The sequence below is a fragment of the Trichechus manatus genome, unplaced genomic scaffold (assembly GCF_000243295.1).
Source record: "Trichechus manatus latirostris isolate Lorelei unplaced genomic scaffold, TriManLat1.0 scaffold00204, whole genome shotgun sequence".
NCBI classification, from domain to species: domain Eukaryota; kingdom Metazoa; phylum Chordata; class Mammalia; order Sirenia; family Trichechidae; genus Trichechus; species Trichechus manatus.
Window position 1 is genome coordinate 641,903 of NW_004444140.1, and position 22,920 is coordinate 664,822.

Here is a 22,920-nt window from a genome sequence, read left to right on the forward strand (position 1 = left end):
CTCTTGAGTCTAAGGGCTCTTTTGAATTGAATACAGTCTCACCTACTCTGAGGCCTCATGGCCTCCCTCCCTATCCCTGGAGCCCTTCCTAGTGAACAGAAGTGCTATGAGCTTCTCACATCAATTCTGGTCCCTAAGCTGGTCCTAGGAGCCCTGTTGGTACAACGGTTCGGAGCTCAGCTGGTAAGCGAAAGGCTGGCAGTAGGAAAAAAGACCCGGCGATCTGCTCCCACAAAGATTACAACCTAGGAAACCCTATGGAGCACTTTTACTCTGTCCTACATGGTCACTATGAGTCAGAATAGACTCAACGGCACACAACAATAAAACTGTCCTATCTCACTGCTTTTTGGCAGGAGCAAATTTACAAAGGAGATGCTGGCCCTTGTCCTGCAAGCCTGTGTATATAAAACCTGAGATGTTCACTTTCCCCCGAGCCTTTACTAAATCTACCCCTGCTTTCAAAACCTACCTTCTCAAAGGCTCTCTGACTTGCAAAACAGAAGAGCCTTATTTGGAAGGAGGAGCAGAAATCAGTAAGGCCTCAGGAAGACTTGGCAGAACCAGGGTTAAAGCCCTGGGAAAAAGACTGAGGAAGAGTACTAAGCCTTCCCCAGAGATGCTTTATTACATGGCTTCATCAGTCATCAGTGATTACATCCTATGCCCATGCGAAGAGATGGGAACATCTGTGCTGTAGATCGCAGGCTGTTCCCCTTAGCTATGCAGTCAGATGGGGCAGGGCAATGAGTGGGTACTTGGCTTCCCTGCCCTTGGGCAGGCTCTGAGATCCCAGCTGACAGAAATGAAAAGCCTGGAGAACTGGGTGGAAGGAATGTTCAGGCATCGGTGACCCCCATGTTCTGCAGCCGGCCTTCCAGGGCGACGTCTCCCGCTGCCACTTTCTTTTTGCTGCCCTCATGCTGCTTCTTCTGCTTCTTTGATGGCTCCTGGTCAATGGGCGCAGGCTTCACAAAGGGGATCAGTTCTTGGAGACCTGGGAGGGAAGAGCCAACCAGATGACCTACTGTTTCTCAGGGAGTCAGAGCCTCAGGACCTCTGAGGAGAGTGCAGGAAGACAACGATCCCCTTAAACAAAGGGGTGCCCATGATGGCTACCCGTTCCATTTATACTTTTCTTCCTTACTGTGAATTCTAGCTGCATTTACTGGCTACGTCCTCAACCATGCCCCCTGACCTGCCCAGCTCCAGGGGACAGGCAGAGTGCTGGGGAGTGGGTTTGAACAAGAAAACTCCGGGTTTTCTGAAAGGAGCCAGCTATTCAGAAGAGTGTGAGGCTAAAAGGTGGGAGGAAGGTGAGCTGGGCAGGGAGTCTTACCTGGCGGCATGAACTCCTTCAATTTCTCAGGCACAATGATGCCCTTCTCCGTCTGGTAGTTCTCCAGGATGGCGCAGATGGTACGAGTAGTGGCACACATGGTAGCGTTGAGCATATGAACAAACTCCACCTGGGAAGAGAGAGGCCCCAGGGGAGCAGCTGAAACTCAACTCCTAGCTGGTCTTACTGATGATCAGTAACCACCTACTCAGAGCCAGAAATGCAACTGTCCAAACCAAAACAATGGGTTCTACTCATTAACGCTTCTTTTCTAAACCTGAATTTTGTTTGGTATTTATTGCCTATTAGATAACTCCAGGAAGACTCCTCATGTCTCCATGAATGAGAAGTGGTTTGTCCCAGTATTTCGAGGAGAGTTGTGTCCAATTAGGCAACAGTCCCTTTGAGGGAAGGAAGACATCACCACTGTGGCTTCTACTTTTAACCCTGTAAAGCTCTTGACTTGGAAGAGTTAAAAAAATAAAAGACAAACCAAACCCACTGCTGTCCAGTCGATTCCAACTCATGGTGACCCTACAGGACAGGGTAGAACTGTCCTATGGGGTTTCCAGGGTTGTAAATCTTTACAGACGCACATTGCCGCATCTTTCTCCCCTGGAGAGGGCTGGTGGGTTCAAACTGCTGATCTTTCAGTTAGCAGCTGAGTGCTTAACCCCTGCACCACCAGGGCTCCTAAAAATATGGAACGCTTCACGAATTTGCGTGTCATCCTTGCGCAAGGGCCATGCTAATCTTCTCTGTATCATTCCAATTTTAGGATACTGCTGCCGAAGTGAGCACCAGAAAAGATTAGGGCCTGAAAATTGGGTTTTAGGAGATAAGTTTATAGGCCTTATTGGGTGAGGAGAAGAGGGAAGGCATTGCCTCCGATTGGTTCTGTGTAGGTAAATGGGGATTATTCTTTCTCTGGAACTGAGGGAAACAAAGCCCCAAAGGAAAAAGCTAGAATTACCTTGTAGAATAGAGCTAGATTCAGGTTTGTAGAGCCCAATCCTGACTCAGTAGAAGTCATTTTGGGATTCCCTTTTTTGGCCTAGACTGAGAAGCTCTGATTTTCCCATGGTGCTGGGGGCCTCTCTTGTACTCCAAGGGCTGAGACTTCAGATGGAGCCACCCTGTACTGAAGGCGTGCTTCCTGTCGCCCTGGGGCCCTCTACCTTGTCCATCATCTTCTTGGTCTGCCCGTATCGGATTCGGAGCCGGCGAGCCTGATAGTCCGTGCAGTTAGAACAGGAGACCAACTCTCGGAAGGCTCCAGAGCCCGGAAACCAGGCCTCCAGGTCAAGCTTCTTGCTGGCGGCATGATTCAGAGAACCTGTGAGGAAAAGCCCCCAGAATTCATAAAGGAGGGATGGTGTTTCAGAAGGCTAACCTTCAGTAAGCCCAAAGGCTTATTTAATTCATATGCTACCCCAGAAGTGAGATCACGCCCAGATATTATCACCAAACACTCCCAGGTGAGAAGAGTGTGATATTTTAATTAATGTAGGTGATTAGCTGGATTGTGAGCTATTTCTTTGTGTGGCCGCACAGCGGGTGAGGGTGTTGTTTGTGGGATACAGGAGAGGGAGGCAGGGAAGATGACGGGTCTCCTACCTGAGACAATATTCACAATGTGGTAAGGAATCTCCAAAGACTGGTAGAACTCCTCTGCAATGGTAATCATCTCATCAAACATCTCCCATGACTTGTTGTCATGCGGTGACGAGTAGATAAACTGTTCAATCTGCAGAGAGGGACCCAAGAGACAGTGACAGTGGTACAGGGTGTAGGGTGGGAGACATCCTGGCAGTGAAAACCTACTCCTACAGCCCTGGGAGGCACGCGAGGCTGGGGCCCCCCACAAGAGAGGTTGGTGCTGGGCTAGACTGGGACTGCAACAACAATGACAACATACAGATAGCTTACCTTATACACACCAGGTACTGTTCTAAGTGTTTTACATGTATAACTAGTTTAATCCTCAAAGCAGGTCTAGTAGGATAGGTACTAATATTATTCTCATTTTACAGAGGAGGAAACCGAGCACAGAGAGGTTAAGCAACTTGTTCAAGGTCACACAGCTGGTAAATGGTGGAGTTGGCATTTGAACTCAGACAGCCTGCTCTGAGTCTGTGCTCACAGCCACTCCACCATACGCTTCTCAGGCTTCTCCCCAGAAACACAGATGCAGGCAACCAGAGGAAGCACTGGAGCTAGGGTGGGCCTGAGCAACACAGATCTGCCTTTCCTCTAACCACCCTGACAGCTACATTGAAGGTTCCTGCTCCTGACCCTGACTATCTGCTCACCTTTTCAAACTGATGGACTCGAAAGATGCCACGGGTGTCTCGGCCATGGGAGCCGACCTCCTGACGAAAGCAGGTGGACAGGCCAGCATACTTGATGGGCAGATCCTCTGGACGCAGCCACTCGTCCCGGTGGAGAGCAGCAATGGGCTGCTCTGAGGTGGCAATCAGGTATTTCTCGTCATAGGAGTTGTCATCGGACTTCTCACTGCCTTTGCCAATCACCTGTTGGAGGAGGGACCTTTAGTAGTTGAGAGCCAGGGAGGAAGACCTCGCTCAGCTAAAACAAGACGCCACAGCGGTACAAGTGATGGGTCAGGAAGAATTTTCTTTAATCCCTGCCTGGGAGTGGGGAGGGGACACTAAAAAGACAAGGGATGGAGTGGGTCAGCCCAACGTGGGGTCCCTGATAAGAGATCAAAGAAATGCAGATTAAACAGATAGTACTTTTTACTGATCTAATAAACAAAACATTAAAAAATAACATATTATGGCTGATGCTGGCAGGCATGCAACAAAAGCTGTGCTGCTAGCAATATAAATAAGTCCACTTACAAATGTTTGTGGAGCACTTACTATGTGCCAGGTCTTTTTGCCAATGCTGGGCAAAAAGAGATACAGTCCCTGTTTTCTTGGTGCTTATGGGCTAGTCTTAGCAGTTAAAATCCTTAAAGAATGCACTTTGGTGTATGGCCAAAGAAAATAATGCAATTTTTTTCAAAAAGTTACAGACAGGAAAAAGTTCATTGTAACATTTATTTATAGCAAAAAAGACCCTAAATATTCAACAAAGGAAGAGCTGACTGTCTTATACCCATTAAAAATGATGACTATGAAGACCATGTAGTAACACAGAAAAATGCTTTTCATATAGCTAAATAAAAAGGCAACCTATGAAATTATATATACATTGTGATTATTAAGTATATGGAAAGGATATACATATGACAAAAGTCCTAAAGAGAATATTAAAAAATGGCAATTGTTGTCAGGATAACACATTTTCAATTTTTCTGTGTTGGTTACATTACTTCAATTAAAAAAAAAAGGTGGGGGGGACAAAATTTTCTCTGGGTCAGAGTTTGGGGACCTAGAAAGCTACTCTGCTACCTGATAGTAGGAATTCAGCCCCTCATCAGGCTATTCACATACAACACAGAAAAACTCTAGAACTGTGCAGTCTAATAGAGTAGCCACTAGCCACACATGGCTATTTAAATTGACGTTAATTAAAAGTAAATCAAATTAAAAATTTAGTTCCTCAGTTGCACTAACCACATCTCAAGCGCTCAACAGGCACACGAGGCTGGTGGCTGCTGTACTCGATAGCGTAGATACAGAATATCTTCATCATTGCATAAAGTTCTATTGGATAGTGCTGCTCCGGAGGATGAATAAACTTAGGGAAGAAGGAGCACTGGTGGCGCATAAGTGCTTGGCTGCTAACCCAATTTGAATCCACCCAGAGGCTCTGTGGGAGAAAGACCTGGCTATCTGCTCCTGTAAAGATTACAGTCTGGAAAACCCTACGGGGCAGTTCTCCTCTGTCACATGGAGTCACTACGAGTCAGAATCAACTCAATAGCACTTAACAACATATTAGGCAAAGAGCGCCAGCCAAAAGTCTTCACTATTGAGACCTGTGATTCTCTCTGTCTGTGAATCCAAGAAGCATCTGGATAAGAGATGGAAGATGCAGGAAACACAATCATCGGCTACCTAATATTTCCCACAATCCTCCATATTTTTCTCTAGTATTGCCTGCACTGGGTACTTCTTAAAGTTGTTAGTGATTATCTAATCTTGAAGGTTGAAATTAGAAAAAAGAGAAGAAGGTAAAACAGATTTCAGTTCATACCTGGACATATTCTTTCCCTCATCAGAAGATGGGGGGATACCAAGGCTGTACCAATGCTCGGGGTTTAAAGAGAGAGCATTTTGTTTCCCACTGCATCTTGAATCAAAACAATAACTTTGAACTCATCAACAAGACCCAGTGGGAAGAAGACTATAAATATTAAACTTATCTCCTACATAAGATAAATTAGATGAGCCCAAAGTCCCCTGCTTCTGACAATCTTGAAGGAGAGGGACAAGTGAGAAGTGGACTGAGCTGTGATGGACAGCTGTTGGCAGAGACATTCTAGAAATTCTAAGTGCTGGACACAGACTGGGGCTGCTACAGTTGGTGTCAAAGCCAGCTGATCAGAATGACATTCTGAACCTCGGTTTGAACCCTCTGGATCTCCCTGAGATGGTCCATGGTTGAGACGGAGCACGAACTGTAAGCTAAGGAAAAGTATGTCTTGCCCTGAGGATGCTTTCAATCTGGGGTCAGGGGTAGAAAGACATGACCTAGTGCTACTTCTGTAATTTGGTTTTGCCAAGCACCTAATGAGCTTTTTTTAGCACCTGGTATGAAAGTATACTCCAGATAAATCATACAGATTACTGGGAAGAGATAAATAGGCCCTGTATGTGGCCAGTACGGTAGCCACTAGCCACATGTGGCTATTTAAATTAATTAAAAGGAAAAATTTAGTTCTTCAGTTGCACTGGCCACATTTTAAGTGCTCAATACCCACTGCTGTCAAGTCGATTCCAACTCATAGTGACCCTATAGGACAGAGTAGAACTGCCTTATAGGGTTTCCAAGGCTGTAAATCTTCACAGAAGCAGACTGCCACATCTTTCTCCTGCAGAGTAGCTGGTGGGTTCAAATCGCCGACCTTCTGGTTAGCAGACGAGCGCTTTAACCACTGTACCACCAGGGCTCTTAAGTGTTCAACAGCCACAGATACAGAACATTTCCGTCATCACAGAGTTCTGCTGGACAGCGCTGCTCTAAGCTTCATAACTGAAGAAGTCAACCTGCCACTTGGCCCCAGGCTACTCACCTTATAAAGTTCTTCATCAAACTGGCTGAGCTGTGCCACTTCTTGCATGACCTCCTTCCTCATGAAAAAGGGGGTATATATGGGAGTGTAGCCTCGACTTCCCAAGGTGCGAAGGGCATACTGGATGAGTGCCTGCTCCAGGAACACCAGGACCCCCTGGAGAAGCAGAGACACAGGACAGTGTGAGCGCATTCTGTTTCCATCATGTTCATCTGCAAGAACTTACACTCAGAGGCAACCAGGGCAACAGAGTATGACTACCCAGGGCACAGAGGCCAACAAAGACCCTGGAGTTCCTTGCAACAATTGACTCAAGAGATTCTTTCTTAACACCAATGCCCAGGATATCATTTAGGCAATTGTAAAGAGAATCCTCTGTAAGATACCAAAGTAAGGGATAAGGATTACACACCCAGGGTGCATGGGAGAGTTTTCATGTACTAATTCTTAAAACACTAGGTTCATTTGTATATGCACAGCATTACTGGGTATAGCTGTACAGTATTTCCAAAATTATTATTTTACCACATCCTTCTGAATTCATCTGCTCTCTGCCCCAGCTAATCTGGGTTTGTTGCCTCCACCTAACTGTTCTCATAGCACTCTGGACCTACTCATACCACAGCACTTACCACAGTGGATTCTGATTCTGTATTACTTGTCTCATTGTCTAATTGCACTGAGCTCCTTAAAGGCAGAGACCTGGATCCAAGTCATCATTTTTGCTCAGTGCCTAGCACAGGGGTTGGCACAGACTGGACAATAAATACAAGCTTGGTCCATCGAATCCCTAAATTTCATCATGTAGGATTACTGAGTGGCACTCTCTTCTGCTAGAAAGAGAACTGCATCTAATTGCCAATGAGTCAGCAGTAGAAAGGCAGTATAACTGGTGGATCTCTGGGCCTCTTTAACTAGGTTATGTTTTTCTGCAAATTAAAAAAAAAACCAAAAAACTCTTTCTTCAAAGTCCTATCTCCAATGGTTCCCAACACTTACCTTTAGGAAATACCCTCGACTCCCAGCAACCACGGCTCCCTTTTCGCCTTCAAAGCCATCTACCATCACCACCAGGTCCACGTGAGAGTACTTCTTCCTGACAGTACAATCACCCCAAATCCTCTCTACTTTGTTGTCTGCATCCTAAGTAAACAAGACCAGGAGAGAAAGATATACAGTTTCTTACTTCTACAACCTCCACCTTTCCAAAGAAACAAGGGACCTAGCTTTGTGCTGCTATCTCTTAACTCAAACACTAGGTTCTGGTCATTAGGTGCAGACACTAGGGAAGGGAATTTGCTGCAGAATTTATGGTCAGTAGAGAAATAATAATTTAGAAACTCTGAGAAGGGATTCTAGAAATTAGAAACATGATTTTCTAAGAGATCTGTAGTATTTTTTTTTTTTTTTTAACCCCCTTAAATGGCTCCTTAAAAAGGCCTACACAAGGACAACCCTTCCCTGACAATTGGCATCGCCTGGGGTGCTGATGAGAATGCAGGTTTTTTATTTTTCCTGTCTCTCATTGGTCCCGGGGCCACGTGAGGGTGGGCTCAGGGCTCTGACCTCTGAGTCTGCTAGGCCAGCCCACCTCTCGCACAGCCCAGCCAGCAGTAAGTTTAACGTTCACCAGGGAATGAATGAAAGAGGCACAGATGGGCCCTGCCTTGGCTGGGATGTCAGGGAACAAAGGCTGGGCTCAGAGCAGCTTTGTGCTGGGGGAGGTTCCCGCTCAGCAGGAAACTTTTATCATGCAGATTTCCCTTCAACCTGCAGCTTCTCAGCAGGGTGGGGGTGAGAGGGTTAGGTTGATTTAGCAGATCCCTCCCAGAAGACTTGCTGCTGCCATGGGCAACACGCAGTGGAGGACAGCAGCCCTATTTAGAAGAGATTTCTGTGCCAGAAGTCTCCTCCTACCTGCTGTTTTTGCTACTTCCCAATCAGGCAAGGATCTGACTCCGTCAATTCTCAATTGGTGGGCAGAGGGAATATACAAAGAGCCTGCTATGACACAAGGCCTATTATACAGAGTGTCAGTGTTTCATGGCTCTCCTCCCACCCATGCCCCTTCCCAACAGAGACCCAGCAACAAGGACAACGTAAGGCAGCCGCCAGCTGTGGCCTGGACGCCTACCTCGTCGTTACTGATGGGCACAGAGGGATGCAGAAGGTTCCCAATCTCGCGGAGGTTCTCAAACCGCTCTCCTTCCAGCTTGATACGCTCAGCATCACATTTCAGGATGGCTTCATCGATAAGGAGTCGGACTTTTTTGATTTGAGAGACTTTCAGGCTCTGCAGAGCAAAAGGCCAAGCTCGTAGCCAGGACTCAGGGAGGCAAGGACAGAGTAGGAATACAGTTCTGCTGCCCTGTTGTGCTCGAATGACAACCCTTTTGGTATCATGTTAAAAACTGAAAACGGCTTTCAAAGAACTGAGATTTATTTCATACAGGGATATAGATGGTTTTGTCCTACAAATCTGTCGGCACTTTCCTTTGGGGTGCATAAGACAGAGATGGATAAATTTCTGGCCACTCTTACTGTTCCTATACATCCCAGGAGTTCTTAATACTATAGCTCTTTTAAGAGAACTTTCCCTTAATTTGCACCTTCTGATTTTCCTGACTGAACCAATTTACTACTCTATACTACATTTAACTGCTCTCTAGGAAGATTAGGAGTCCCTGGGTGGTGCAAACGGTTAATGTGCTCGGCTGCTAACTGAAAATTGGAAGTTTGAGGCCACCTAGAGGCACCTGGAAGAAAGGCCTGGCGATCTACTTCCAAAAAATCAGTCACTGAAAACTCTTAAGGAGCACAGTTCTACTCTGACACATATGGGGTTGCCATGAGTCAGAACCTACTCCATGGCCACTTGTTTTTTTTTCTAGGAAGATAATAAGTTTATTAAGAGCAAGAGACCTTGTCTCAGTCTTATTTTATATTCCTTACTGCAGGTGTTTGACACTGTGTTCTGATTTTCCTGTGGGAAGGGTGCCCTTACCAGGTGGAGCCCCTCCCAACCTAGTCCTTCAAGCACAGCAGCTTTGCTTTTTTGTGTTTATGCTCTTGCTATGATTTTGTATTAAGGGTTTCAACATGGGGATCAGTGACTACAAAACTTGAAAATTACTGCTGTAGGTCCACTTTGCTGAACTACAGTAAATTGAAAAATTCCTTGACTTTGTGAAATAAAGGCTAGAAAATGGAGTTATATAAGCCAAGCAGGAGTCCCTGGGCAGTGCAAATGGTTAAGTGCTGGATTACCAGCCAAAAGGTTGGTGGTTTGAATCCACCCAGAGGTACCTCAGAAAACAGGCCTGGTGATCTGCTTCCAAAAGGTCACAACCTTGAAAATCCTATGGAGCAGTTCCACTCTGACACATGGGGTGACCATGAATCAGAACTGACATCAACTAACAACAACAACATAAGAAACAAGACCAAATCCACTGCCACCGAGTGGATTCTGACTCATAGCGACCCCTGCAGGACACAGTAGAACTGCCCTATAGGGTTTCCAAGGAGCAGCTGGTGGACTTGAACTGCTGACCTTTCGGTTAGCAGCTGAGCTCTTAACCATGGCACCACCAGGGCTCCATGACAATATGAGCCAAGCACAATTCAGTTCCTCTTTTCTTCCTATCCTTGACTTTCCCACTTCATCTCTTCTGTCTCATAAATACTCAAGTATAGAATACAACAAGAGCAGGTGGGGACAATTCTAAGCTGCAGAAATCTGAGGATGCCACAGTGCCGTGTGTAACAGTTAAGACAAAAAAGCAGAAATCCCAGCCTAGCCATGTGCATGCTCCAGCAAAGGACAATAACTTACAGTTAAAGTGTCTGCCGTGAGGTCATCGAGGTTCAACATATTCTCGGAAATGGACTCATCATCTCCCACTGGCTCCTTCTTCTGCAGGAAAAGGAAATCCAACACGATGAAATATAAGAAAACCTCTGACGTAGCTGTATCGGTGCACACCAATTTAGAACTTTCTACATAGAACTTTTCTCTAAAGATGAAACAAGCGGGAGAAAAATCAGTATATTAGAAGCCGGGTTTAGAATGGTTTGTTCTGGTTTGAACCCCTGCTGAGAATCTGCATTTCTAACAAATTCCCAGGTGATGCTGATGCTGATGCTTCTGGTTAGGGACCAATTCTGAGAACCATGAGCAGAGCAGTGGGTCTCAAAATTTATTATACATAAGAATTACCTGGCGATCTGTTACAATGTAGATTCTGATTCAGTACACCTGGGGTGGAAATGCGAATTCTTAGCAGTGGTTTGAACCTGAACAAACCAGTTTCAAGACCTGACTTGAACTCAGAAGCCAAAGTTTCACGTCCCTGTTCTGCCACTTGCTAGTTTTTTTAAAATCTTGGGCAAATCAATTAACCTATTGGGGTCAGAGAGTTAACATCATGAGGACCATGAGAAGAATAATGTCTTGCCCTGGACATACAACAGTCATGGGCATCAAGAGAGAATGCATTTGAAAATGCTAATGAACTATAAGCTGCCGGAGAGGTAGCCCCGGGCTCAAGACAGCTGCGGAGGCAGTGCCTGGGTGTGAACCCTTGTCTATTTGCTGAGAAAAATCTCAGCACTGAGGCTAAGGACAAGAAACGGATCAGATGATGGAAAATGAGGGAGCCAAGGAAAACAAAATTTTTGAGAAAAAAAGTCACAGAATCTGTTACTAAGTTTGGAGCAAGCCACGCAACTTGGTAAACCAGTTACCAGTTGCCGTGGAATTGATTCTGACTCATGGCAACCTCATGTGTATCAGAGTAGAACTGTGCTCCACAGGGTTTTCAATAGCTGGTTTTTCAAAAGTAGATTGCCAGGCCTTTCTTCCAAGGTGCCTCTGGGAGGACTCGAACCTCCAGCCTCTCAGTTAGCAGTGAGCGTGTTAACAGTTTACACTACCCAGGGACTTCAACTTGGCAAAATGAAAGGGGTATAACCAGGGTTTTGCTCCAGTTTCTCTCCTCACCTTTCTTTGTGAGATTTTGCCAAATCATCATCTCTAATCCTTGCACAGAGCCATGGGGAAGACGGAGTCCCTGGGTGGTACAAACCGTTAAGCGCTCGACTACTAACTAAAAGGTTGGTGGTTCGCATCCACCCAGAGGCACCTCAGAAGACAGGCCTGGCGATCTGCTTCTAAAAGGTCACAGCCTTGAGGACTACTCTGAACACATGGGGTTGCCATGAGTTGGAATCAACCAGATGGCAACAAAAGAACAACAACAATGGGGAAGATAATTTTAAGAGTTAAATTCTTAAATCAAAAAGATATATGACCTCAGCCAAACTCGTATAAAAATAATTTGAGATGATTTAGTGTCTGCTTTGTTATTACGAATAAGAATGATGTGTAGAAACTACGTTCAATGTCCTAAAGGTTTTTTTTCTATACATACAATAGGCAATTATGTTATACTACTTCATATCCCACTGCACAAAACTGAGTCATGAGAAAGTACTCAATCTTCTTCTAAGGGTTAAGCACTCAACTCCTTTAGGCTCCATTATACATTCTCATATGCCAAAGTGAGGAGTCAGGATTCTAACCATAACCTCACTCACACCCTTCAGCAACTCAGAGCAAAATCATCTTAAAAAGTTGGAGAAGTCTGAACATATCAGAATGAGCCTAGAACAAGCATAGACCAAAATACTGAGGTAGAAAAAAATGGCCTAAATCTCAAGATTTTTGTAATGATATTATAGGCAGGTGGGCATATGGTAGCAAGGATCTATGAGGCTCCCTTGCTTGACAGTCCCGCTCTGCAACTAATTTAGGTGGTATGATTCTAGGAGAGTCCCTTAATTTCCCTCAACCTATTCTGTTATCTGATAAATGTACTACCTATACTCCAGGTTTGAAGGAAAGATCAAAACCAAAATGAGATGTATACGAAAGGGCTTTGAATACTTTAAACAACAAACAAACCAACAAACCCGTTGCTGTCAAGTCAATTCTGACTCACAGCAACCCCACAGGACAGAGGAGAACTGCCCCATGGAGTTTCCAAGGAGCAGCTGGTGGATTTGAACTGCCGACCTTTTGGTTAGCTGCCGAGCTCTTAACCACTGTGCCAAGGGGGCTCCTTGAATACTTGAAAGTACTATACAAATTAAAGCACCATTACTACTATTTCAATGGTGAGTAAGAGAATTCCCTGCAGGGTTAGCATTAAAGTCAGTGTAAGAGTGGTATAGAAAACAAACGAAAACACTCACTCCCATCTTCTTGCTACAAAAAACACCCACTGGCACTATCTATATATATGCTGCAAAGAACACACAGGCAGGGGTATACGTGAGAATTAGCATAATTCTGGGACCTCTGACATGCAAGTGGTTAAGCATCAGGAGTCCTACTGGAAGAAAACTGTATGATTATCAATTCCACAGTAAGTCACAAGCTGAAAGTGTAACAAAATACAATTAGCAGGATGCAGACTATTAGAGCAGGAAGCAGAAGTGAAGTATAAGGTGCTACAATTCCAAGGTAGTCTTTTTTGTTACGTTCTTTACTGGTTCAGGTTCCAAAAGTTGATAGTTTTTTGTTGTTTATTTTCAAGCTTAACAATTTAAAAATGATACAGACTGCACGCTGCATTAAATATATTCTTAAAAAGTGATTAAGGGGTTAAAAAGGTATTTTTGAAGAAAGGTGGAAATGATGAACTATTTTGGATACTAAGGCAAAAGCTGAGCTGACATTTAACATTCTTCAGGCATCAGAAGGATTTCTGGATGAAGGCCAGGAACGCTCACCATCCATTGTCATACAACTGCTGAGTTACTACAGTGTTCTAGGCATTGTGCTTGGTTCTCTACATTTAAAAAATTTAGTTCTCACTATTCTATACTGTGGAGCGGTGGTGGTGCACTGGCTAAGAACTCAGCTGCAAACCATAAAGGTCGGCAGTTTGAATCCACCAGCCACTCCTTGGACACCCTATGGGGCAATTCTACTCTGTCCTATAGGGTTGCTATGAGTTGGAATTGGCTTGATGGCAATGGGTTTTTTTGGTAAGGTGAGTGTTAGTACTGTCATTTTGCCTAAAGTCACAGAGGCAACGGGAGGACAAGGTGGGATTTGGACTCCATTATCTGCTCTTTCTGGCACCATGTGCAGAGTGCAAGAAATAAATGGAAAGGGTTACTAGTGGAACCTATATTCCTATAACAAGAACAGAATAGACAATAAATGACTAGTGTGGGAACAACACTGAAGGGCGGAAGATGGACTCCCCAATCTCTGAAACTACCTCTTAGTTCTTTCTTTCATTCTCTCTCTACTTTAATAATCTTCTCTTTTGGGTAAGAACTTCAGAATCTCATAGAATCAGACACTCAATTAGAAATTATGTGCATATTAGTTAAGGACAAGATCAACTACCTCTGCTCAAGCTCTCAACTGGCCATTACCAAGTTCTTACCTTCATCTTCTCTCCGATTGTCTTGCTGCATAGATTCTTCAGCTTGTTCAAGTTGTCTGCCCGAAATCTGCCTGGGAATAAAGAATCCAAGAGTATATCAAAGAAATGCATACAATCAAGATACTCCCACCTCTTAATTATGGCTCCTTAGTTATAACCTCAGCTCAAGGCCAAAACACAGGTAGGGCTAAAAGATCTGCCTTATGAAGTTGTGAAATCTTAGAGCTTTAGAGTCTCAAATTTAGTTGGCATATATTGATGGATATACTAGGGTATCCACGTCCCGTGACAAGGAAAAGGCCACTCTGAGACTGAAATTAAGAAGCAACAAAACCTGGAGGATACCAATGTAGACAGAGTAACACATGCTAATAGGAGAAAGCTGAGGAACCTGGGAAATACTGTAACTGTAACCTGCCCAATTATATTAAAACTCATTTAGAGAAACTACTTGCTATGCACTGGAAGAAGGCAGTCATGTTTCTATTCCCATGAACTTGGTTGCTACATCTCTATGCTAAAAATGGTTACATAATGTTATTTCCTTTGCTCTGACACAAGGCTCATCCCCCAGCTTTGAGAATAATTTAGTTTCCATTGTGAAAGACAGTTCACTGATCAGCCAACATGGGCATTCTGGCCCAAATTACCATATCGGTATTGTGGTTCATCGGTCTCTTATAACTCTGATTAGCAAAATTGGACCTCTTGAATCTAAGCATTAAGGGCAACATGGTAAAAATCAATCCTCTGACAGATAAAACTGATGACTAGAAATGAGAAATCCCCTAGATACAGCTACTCTCTCAGGCTGCTCTTAGTCAGCCAATCAGTTTCCCTCTTTGATAGCTCTTTAACTAAACTTCAACACGAGATAATGTAGCTACCTTCTCATTCATGTATTCACACTGAAAAAATTATGGAGATGGAGGACAGACTGGTGGTTACCAGGAGTTAGATGGACGAAGGGAAAGGAAAAGGAAAATACTCAAGTAGCTGTAACCTTAGTAAATTAAAACTTATTTAGAGAAATTATGTGGTGTGCACTCAAATCTAGAAAGAGGACAGTCACGTTTATATTCCCATGAACTTGGTTGCTACATCTCTATGGTAAAAATGGTTACATTTTTGTGACTATAAAGGGTTAGCAAGAGGGATCTTTGTGGTGATGGAATAGTTCTGTATCTTGATTGTGGTGGTGGCTGCACAAATCTACACATGATAAAATTGTGCACACACACAAGTCAATGCATGTAAAACAGGTGAAATCTGAATAAGGTCTGTGGATTGCAGCAAAGTCAATTTCTTGGTTTAGATATTGTACCTCAGTCATGTAAGATGTTACCATTGGGGAAACTGAGTGAAAGGTACACAGGGCCTCTCTGTACTATTTCTGCAACTTCCTGTGAATCTATAATTAAAAGTTTAAAAAAACCTATTGAGCCCTTTCTGTCTACAAGGTACTGTGCCGGGTGTTGGGTATATGAAAGAAAATAAGACAATGAAATAGACAATTAAAAAACAATATTATAACAATGCTGAATGTTTCAGTCACTGAATATAGTATACTCCTGCATTTATTTAGGTATTCATTATTTCTCTCAGCAATGTTTTGAAGTTTTCAGTACACGGGTCTTGAACATCATTTGTTAATTTTATTCAAGGTATCTGATGCTTTTTAATTGTTACTTATACATAAAATACCGATTCTGTATATTGACTTGTACCTAGTAATCTTGCTAAATTTATTTTTAATAGTTCAGATTCCGCAAACACAATCAAGTTATCTGCATATAATGACACTTTCACTTCTTCCTTTCCAATCTTCTCTTTTTCTTGTCTTATGTTATGAATTGTGTCCCCCCAAAAGATATGCTGCAGTCCTAACCCCTGTACCTGTAAATAAAACACTGTTTAGAAACAGAGGTTCTCTTGTGTTCTGTTAATGAAACCATACTGAAGTATGGTGGGTGGGTCCTAAACCTAATCCCTTCAGAATGAAGTCTTATAAAAACAGAAAACGGACATGGGGAGACACATACACACACACAGGGAAACAGGTGCCATGTGAAGATACATTTACAAGCAGCCAAAGACTGTTAAGAACCACAGAACGCTACAGAAGCTAAAAGAAACAAGGATCTTCCCTAACAGGCAACAGAGAGAGAGTGTCTAACTCTGTTAATGTCCTGAATTTGAACTTTTGGCTTCCAGAACTTTGAGGAAATAAATTTCAGTTTTTGAAAGCCAGCCACTTGTGGTATTTTGTTATGGCAGCACTAGGTAATTAAGATAGAATTTATATATACTGTCTAGAACCTCCAGCACAATACTGAATAGAAGTGGTGATACTGAACATCCTCATCTTGTTCCCAACTTCAGGGGGGAAATATTCAATATTTCATCATTAAGAATGATGGTAGCTATGGAGTTTTTGGTAAATACTGTTATCAGATTAAGAAAGTTCTCTTCTATTCCTAGTTTGCTGCATTTTTATCATGAACAATTGAATCTCCATATTAAAAAAATTAACTCCAATCCCTATCTCACACCATACATCAAAACTAATGTGAGATCAATGACAGACTTAAATGTGAAAGGTAAAGTAATAAAACTTCCAGAAGAAAAAACAGGAGAATCTCTTCAGGACCTTGGGATACAAAAGGATTTCTTAAACAGAACATGAGAAGCACAAATTATAAAAGATCAATAAATTAAATTTTATTAAATTAGACTTCATTAAAATTAAGAACTTTAATTCATCAAAAGAGTGAAAAGGCAAGTTACAGACTGGGACAAGATGTGTATCTGCATCTGTATATGTATCTGACACACATCTTATATCCAGAATATATAAAGAACTCCTACAAATCAGTCAGAAAATGAAAATCAAATAAAAATTAGGCAAAAGGTTTGAACAGCCAATTCTCAAAATAGGCTGTCCCAATGCCAGTAAGCATATGAAGAGGTGCCCAATATCTTTAGTCATCGAAAAATGCAAATTAAAACCACAATGAGATACCGCCAGGATGGCTAAAATTACAAGGACTGCCAATACGAAGCACTGGCAAGAATTTAGAGAAACCAGAACTCTTACACATTGCTGGTGGGAGTATCAATTGATACAACCACTTTGGGAAACTATTTGGCAATATCTACTAAATCTAAACATGTGCCTACCCTATGACCCAGCAATTCTACTCTTGGGTTTATACTCAGCAGAAATGAGTGTTTATGTTTAGCAAAAGACATACAAGAGTGTTAACAGTAGCTCATTTATAACACCCTCAAACTGGTAACAACCCAAATGTCCATCAACAAGGGAACTGATTGGTATATTTACATAGCAGAGTACTGTACAACAATGAAAACGAACTAACTACACTACACACAACAATATGGATGAATCTTACAGACATAATGTTAAGAGAAAGAAGTCATATATAAAACTACATATAAGTCCATTTGCATGAAGTTCAAAATCAGGCAAAAGTAATTTATGGTGATAGAGGCCAGAATACGGTTATCTTTGGAGGGAGAATGACTAGGAGGGGACCCTGAGGGAGCCTGCTGGCGTACTACAAATGTCTTAGATCTTGATCTAGGTGGTGGTTACATGGGTGTCTTTTTTAAAATTCATCAATTTGTACATTAAGATTTGCGCACTTATCCATATCTGCAGTGCCATGGATCACTTTGGTGTGGCCTTTTTAGCCATGGTCTTGTAACTCTCACCCAAGTGACTGGGTGGGACTGTGTGATACAGTAATTGTGGCCCACCAAAGGGATTGGTCAGTTTTGCCATTCTGCTGGGCGTGAAATGAGCAACCCCAGAGGTGGGAAGAAGACCCCACTACCACCAAGGAAGAATAGCCAGCAGCAAGCACGTTCTTTGGACCTGGGATCTCTGTGCCCAGAAGCTCCCAGAAGCAGGAGACTGAGACAGAGAGCGAGCTGTAACCCTGAAGACAGTGAGAAGAGGTGGCAGCAGACTTGGCAGCAGGAGACAGCATGGTGGGCTTCCTGGCCCAGGGAGTGAGAAAGCTGAGTGCCTCTGGGCAGAGGCTTAGGGCCAGGGAGAGGCGGTCTGCGAGTATGGTTGGAAAGAGGCTGTCCTGATGGAAGAACTGTATTCTTGAGTGTTCCTGAGTCTGAACTGTAACCTGTTACTTCTCTAATAAACTCCATAATCATGAGTATTTTCTGTGAGTTGTGTGTCCATTGCAATGAATTGCCTAACGCAGCAGAGAAGGAGAGAGTGCCGTGGGAGGGATGGTTGGTGTCGGAATTAGTAAACATGGTGGAGAGAGGAGGCATGTCTGACCTCCGCCTCATAAGAATCAGCCTTGGGCTGTTGATCTTGATTCTCCTTCCCCCTTGTGAAGTTAGAGGAGGTCAGAGGGTACCCCTATGCCATTTTTACAGTATCTTAAAAAAAAGAAAAGAAAAAAGGGTGGGACAATGTATATAAACACAGTGTAAGTTCCATATCAGAGATATATGAGATAACATATGGAGCTCCTGTTGTTGGGTGCCGCTGAGTTGACTCCAACATCTAGCAACCCCGTGCATTAGAGCAGAACTTCCTCACAGGGTTTTCTTGGCTGTAATCTTTACAGAAGCAGATGGCCAGGTCTTTCTCCCATGGAGTGGCTTGGTGGGTTCGAATCGCCATTACAGCACTTAATGGTTGTACCACCATGGTTTCTAACATATGGAGAGCACTGAACAAATGAGGTAGTGGTATGGGAACAGATGGGCGGGGAAGAGGGTTGATGGAAATGGAGGCAGCACCCTTATAAGGAATATTCCAGGAAGAGGCAGCAGGCACTGAAGTGTGAAAGAGTATAACAAGTAGCATAACAAGGCTAGAATAAAGACAGAAGGGCCTATGCGAAAGAGTGGCGGAAGATGAGGCTAGGAAGGTGTGGGAAACTTTGCACATCATGTCAAAAAGACTGGATTTTTATGCTGAAAGCCTGCACGGTCTAACATGATAGCCACTAGCCACATATGGTTATGAAGCATTTGAAACGTGGCTAGTCTAAATTGACAGGTGCTGTAAATGTAAAATACATATACACTGATTTTGAAGACTTGTACCAAAAAAAATGTAAAATAGCTCAATATTTTACCACATATTGAAAATACATTTTTTTGATATACTGGGTTAAATAAAATATATTACTAAAATTAATTTGATGTGTTTCTCTTTACTTTTAAAAAGTGGCTACAAGAAAATTTACAATTACATATGTAGCTCGCATTGTATTTCCATTGGACAGCGCTGCTCTAAGGTATGAGCGCTCACAGACTGAATCCTGGAAGTGAAATGACTTAGATTTGCCTTCCAGAAAGGTCACAAGCCCTGGGATGTGGCCTCGCACTGAACAGGACTGGGGTGAGACTGCAAGCACTTAGAAAAGCTGGCTTCCAACTGCAGAGGTCAACAATCACAGTTTGCCTTAAGGAACGGGCAGTAGGGTTAAGAGGAAGAAACAATTTCAATCGATATTTAAGAGAAATCTCATTCAAGATAGCACTTTTTGGGGGAGGACAGAATTCCTGTGGTTGGTAGCAGATTTCAAGATATGTGGAAATCTAGCAGCTTTGGAAATAGAATCAAGACAAAATTTACCATATCTTCAAACGTGGTTTCATTATCCTACTTCAAGAAGAAGATATCATAGTTCCAAACCCTGGAGTAAAGAAGAGTTGTGGTGAACTCCAACGTGGTGTTCTATCAGACTCATGTGTTCTACACGGAGCCCTAGTGGCACTTTGGAAGTCTACAGGCAGACAAATAGGTGTGTTGTAATGGAGGGCCTTGTGAAGTTCGCTGTGTCTTCAGTCAGAGAGCATGCTCTGAGCTCTTAATGTGGCCCTGAGTTACAAGTCCCTGTTGTAGCCATTGGTAGAAGAACCCCATCTTCTGATCTGAGGTTCAGATGTAAAAGAACCTCGATACAAGATCTCCCAGTGTTTCACTTGGGCAGCCAGTGACTTGGGAAAAATTATGAACTCCCTTTGGATGCAAAGAAAATAGTAGTAAGGACTGTCAAGTACAAGAATAAAATTAATAGATGCACTGAAAATAAAGCACACAAACTGCTTTTCACAAAGAGCAAAGTACTCTGAACACAGAAGATATTCATGCATTCAACAAACCTTTATCAAGCCCTTACCAAGGACCAGATGCTTTGCTAAGTACTGGGGATATACAGATTAACAAAACACAATCCTTGTCCCCAACGAACTCCTCCTCCTCACCACATGTCCACTTGTTAGATAAAGGCACAAGAATTAACTAATACATTCAAAGTCATTCAGTTGCTGGCTAATGGCTGGACTGATCAAAAATAATAATAATAATCTGATATTCCCGACTTCTAGTTCAGTAACACAGTGCCCAGTCCAGTTTTTTCCTAGACATAAAATGTGGCAAAATTTAATTTCATTGCCATTTAAAACCTCAGATTCAAATGCTGGATCTCACAATTAAACTACCACATTAGAGTGACTGAGACACACAGAATCAGCGGGCAACCCAAGTCAAACCAATACTCTCTTGGCACCCACCATCCTTATAAATTTAGGAAAATCAATTTTCCTAAAAGAAATCCACTGCACTCTTGGACAGAGACTGTCTTTGCAGCGTGGTGTCATAAACTTGGTTCTCGGCTACTTGCAGACCTATTGCATCAGACAGAGTGAATCACATGGGCCTTGACAACATCGGGCCAACCAGTGACCACTTCAGCTAATTGTTTTATGGTTTTATTTAGCTTCATGAAAGATGCCCGGATCGGTTCCAGTCTCTAGCCCAATGTCTTCTGCAGAGAACTTCCACAAATCACAAATAAACAGTCTCAATTACAAACTTTTGTTTGCCTCATTATAACCCCGCCCCTCCCGGCCCCGGTGTGTCTGCTCTACTGCAGAAAAGGCTTCTCTTGATTCTTAAATGTATGCCCATAGGTCAGGGGGATGGCCTTCCCAAAAGCTCGGGGATCAACGCTTTTAACCAGGAGCGACCTCCAAAGTCCCCAAATGGTTCCAATATGGGTGGAGTGAACCTATTGTGTTGCAGATGTGATCCAGTCTCAGGCTGAAGCCTTTGACCCTATGAAAACAAAAGAAGACTCTGCCTTTGCTGAAGATGAGAAAAATACCTGAGGTGACGAAAGATGAGGGTTAGAAGGAGAAACAAACAAACGAACAAAAAAACTCCAAACCTCCCGCCCGGGATTTTTTCTGACTACACATCTGGCAGGATGGCTTGACAGCTCTCGATGCGCATACTCCATGCTTCTTCCCAGACCCAGAAGCGGCGACGCGCACTGAGCACGCGCGGAAGAGACCGCGCACGGCCCCGGCGAAAGGAAGAAGTGGAAAGGTCCCGGCTTGTGTTTTGGGGTAAAGGGAGAGCCTCGGAACCACCGCAACTTGGGAGAAGGTCTGACAAGGGGTGGAAGCTGTGGCTTCAAGAGCGGTAATGAGATGAGAGATGAAATTGGGATTAGAATCAGAGGAGTACCCCATGCGTCCCAGTACTTACATCGTCGCCACTCGCTGTCAGCCTTCACCAGCTGGTCCACTAGTCCTGGGTCCTTGAAGCGCTTCTCCTGCGTCTCTCGGATAAGTGCTGGGTCCCCTCCTTTATCCACCCGAAACAAATCCAGATCCAGCACCATCTTTCCTTCTCCCGGGCCAACGCAAAGGAAAGCGAGGATCGTACCGCAGTAGTCAGCCAGTGACCGACGCACTGCGCCTGCGCACTGACCCGTCACTTACTGCGCAGGCGCGGCCGGAGCGCACGGGCTCCCCCTCTCGGCCTGACACGGCTGGTGTTGGAGACGGGGCCGCAGAGGGACGGCAGAAGTGGGCGGGCGTGGGCTTCTCAGGCCATCCTTGTCTGCTTCTGACCTTGTTGCCGACCGGTGCCCTTTCCCCAGCTCTGTTGCTCTCTGTAGGACTCTGATCGCCCCACGAAAGTGTGAGTGTCTCAGTTTTCTCCTCATGCTGAAGGGCATGTCACAGGCTAGGCAGAGGCCTGCCAACCTGATTCCTGCCTTGGAAACAGGCCAGCGTCCAATAGATTCCAGTTTTCGTCTTACAAGGTTGAGTCCTAAGTCTGGGTACCCTCCCTGAACCTCTGCTCTCTTCTGCATCTTGAGACAAGAGCATGGCAACATATTTTAGTCCCAGGTTACTTCACCTCAAGATGCTGCTCTCCTCCCTCAGCACTAGGATACCTTTCTTAATCTGATTATTGGGTAAGTCAGGTTGTCCCTTTACCAACCCTAAGATCACAGGGTTGGAAAAGTGCAGTTGAAATCTTTTAGGGAGAGGCATGAGGAGGCTCTTCCAAGGGAAAAATATTTAGCAGATTTGAAGGCAGTACAAGGTATTGAGAGCATGTGTTGGATGTATTTGAAAACCCCTTGTCTTAGTTTCTCAGTGCCGCTGTAACAGAAATACCATAAGTGGGGTAGCTTTAAAGAACAAAAATTTATTTTCTCACAGTTTAAGAGACTAGACAGAAGTCTGAATTCAGAGCACCAGCTCTAGGGGAAGACTCTTTCCCTCTGTCAGCTCTGGGGAAGTAACCTTGTCTCCTTCAGCCTCTGTTGCCCCAGTATTCTGTGGTTCTTTGGCAGTCTTCACGTGGCATGTCTTCCTGATCTGTACTTGCTTGTTTGCTTGTCTCTGGGTCTATGTTATTCTTTATATCACTCAGAAGTGATTAGGTTTAGGACACACCCTGCACTGATAAGCTCTCATTAACATAACAAAGAAAACCCTGTTTCCAAATAGGATTACATCCACAGTTATAGGGGTCAAGACTCCAACACAATTTTGGGGGGACACAGTTCAATTTACAATACCCCTTGAACAAGGATTTCATCATA

At 43.7% G+C, this 22,920-nt stretch overlaps 1 protein-coding gene and 1 non-coding gene across 3 annotated transcripts; both read right to left on the bottom strand.

Annotated features, from left to right (window-relative positions):
* Positions 1 to 324: 324 nt before the first annotated feature.
* SARS1 (seryl-tRNA synthetase 1) lies at positions 325 to 21,797 on the bottom strand. Of its 2 annotated transcripts, XM_023742182.1 has the most exons (12): positions 21,567 to 21,769; positions 14,009 to 14,079; positions 10,381 to 10,461; positions 8,680 to 8,838; positions 7,545 to 7,688; positions 6,546 to 6,701; positions 3,652 to 3,873; positions 2,957 to 3,086; positions 2,518 to 2,675; positions 2,192 to 2,266; positions 1,340 to 1,469; positions 325 to 997 (listed from the first exon to the last, which is right to left on the bottom strand). In XM_023742182.1, exons 1-12 carry the CDS (start codon positions 21,700 to 21,702, stop codon positions 840 to 842), a joined length of 1,620 nt encoding a protein of 539 aa, XP_023597950.1. In that variant the 5' UTR covers positions 21,703 to 21,769; the 3' UTR covers positions 325 to 839. The 2 variants fall into 2 exon arrangements, with proteins under 2 accessions (XP_023597950.1, XP_004388091.1); XM_004388034.1 differs by lacking the exon at positions 2,192 to 2,266 and having other exon boundaries at positions 545 to 997; positions 21,567 to 21,797.
* Positions 2,035 to 2,139, bottom strand: LOC111822746 (U6 spliceosomal RNA). Its single transcript, XR_002825863.1, has one exon. It is a non-coding gene; the product is annotated as a U6 spliceosomal RNA (small nuclear RNA).
* Positions 21,798 to 22,920: the final 1,123 nt, after the last annotated feature.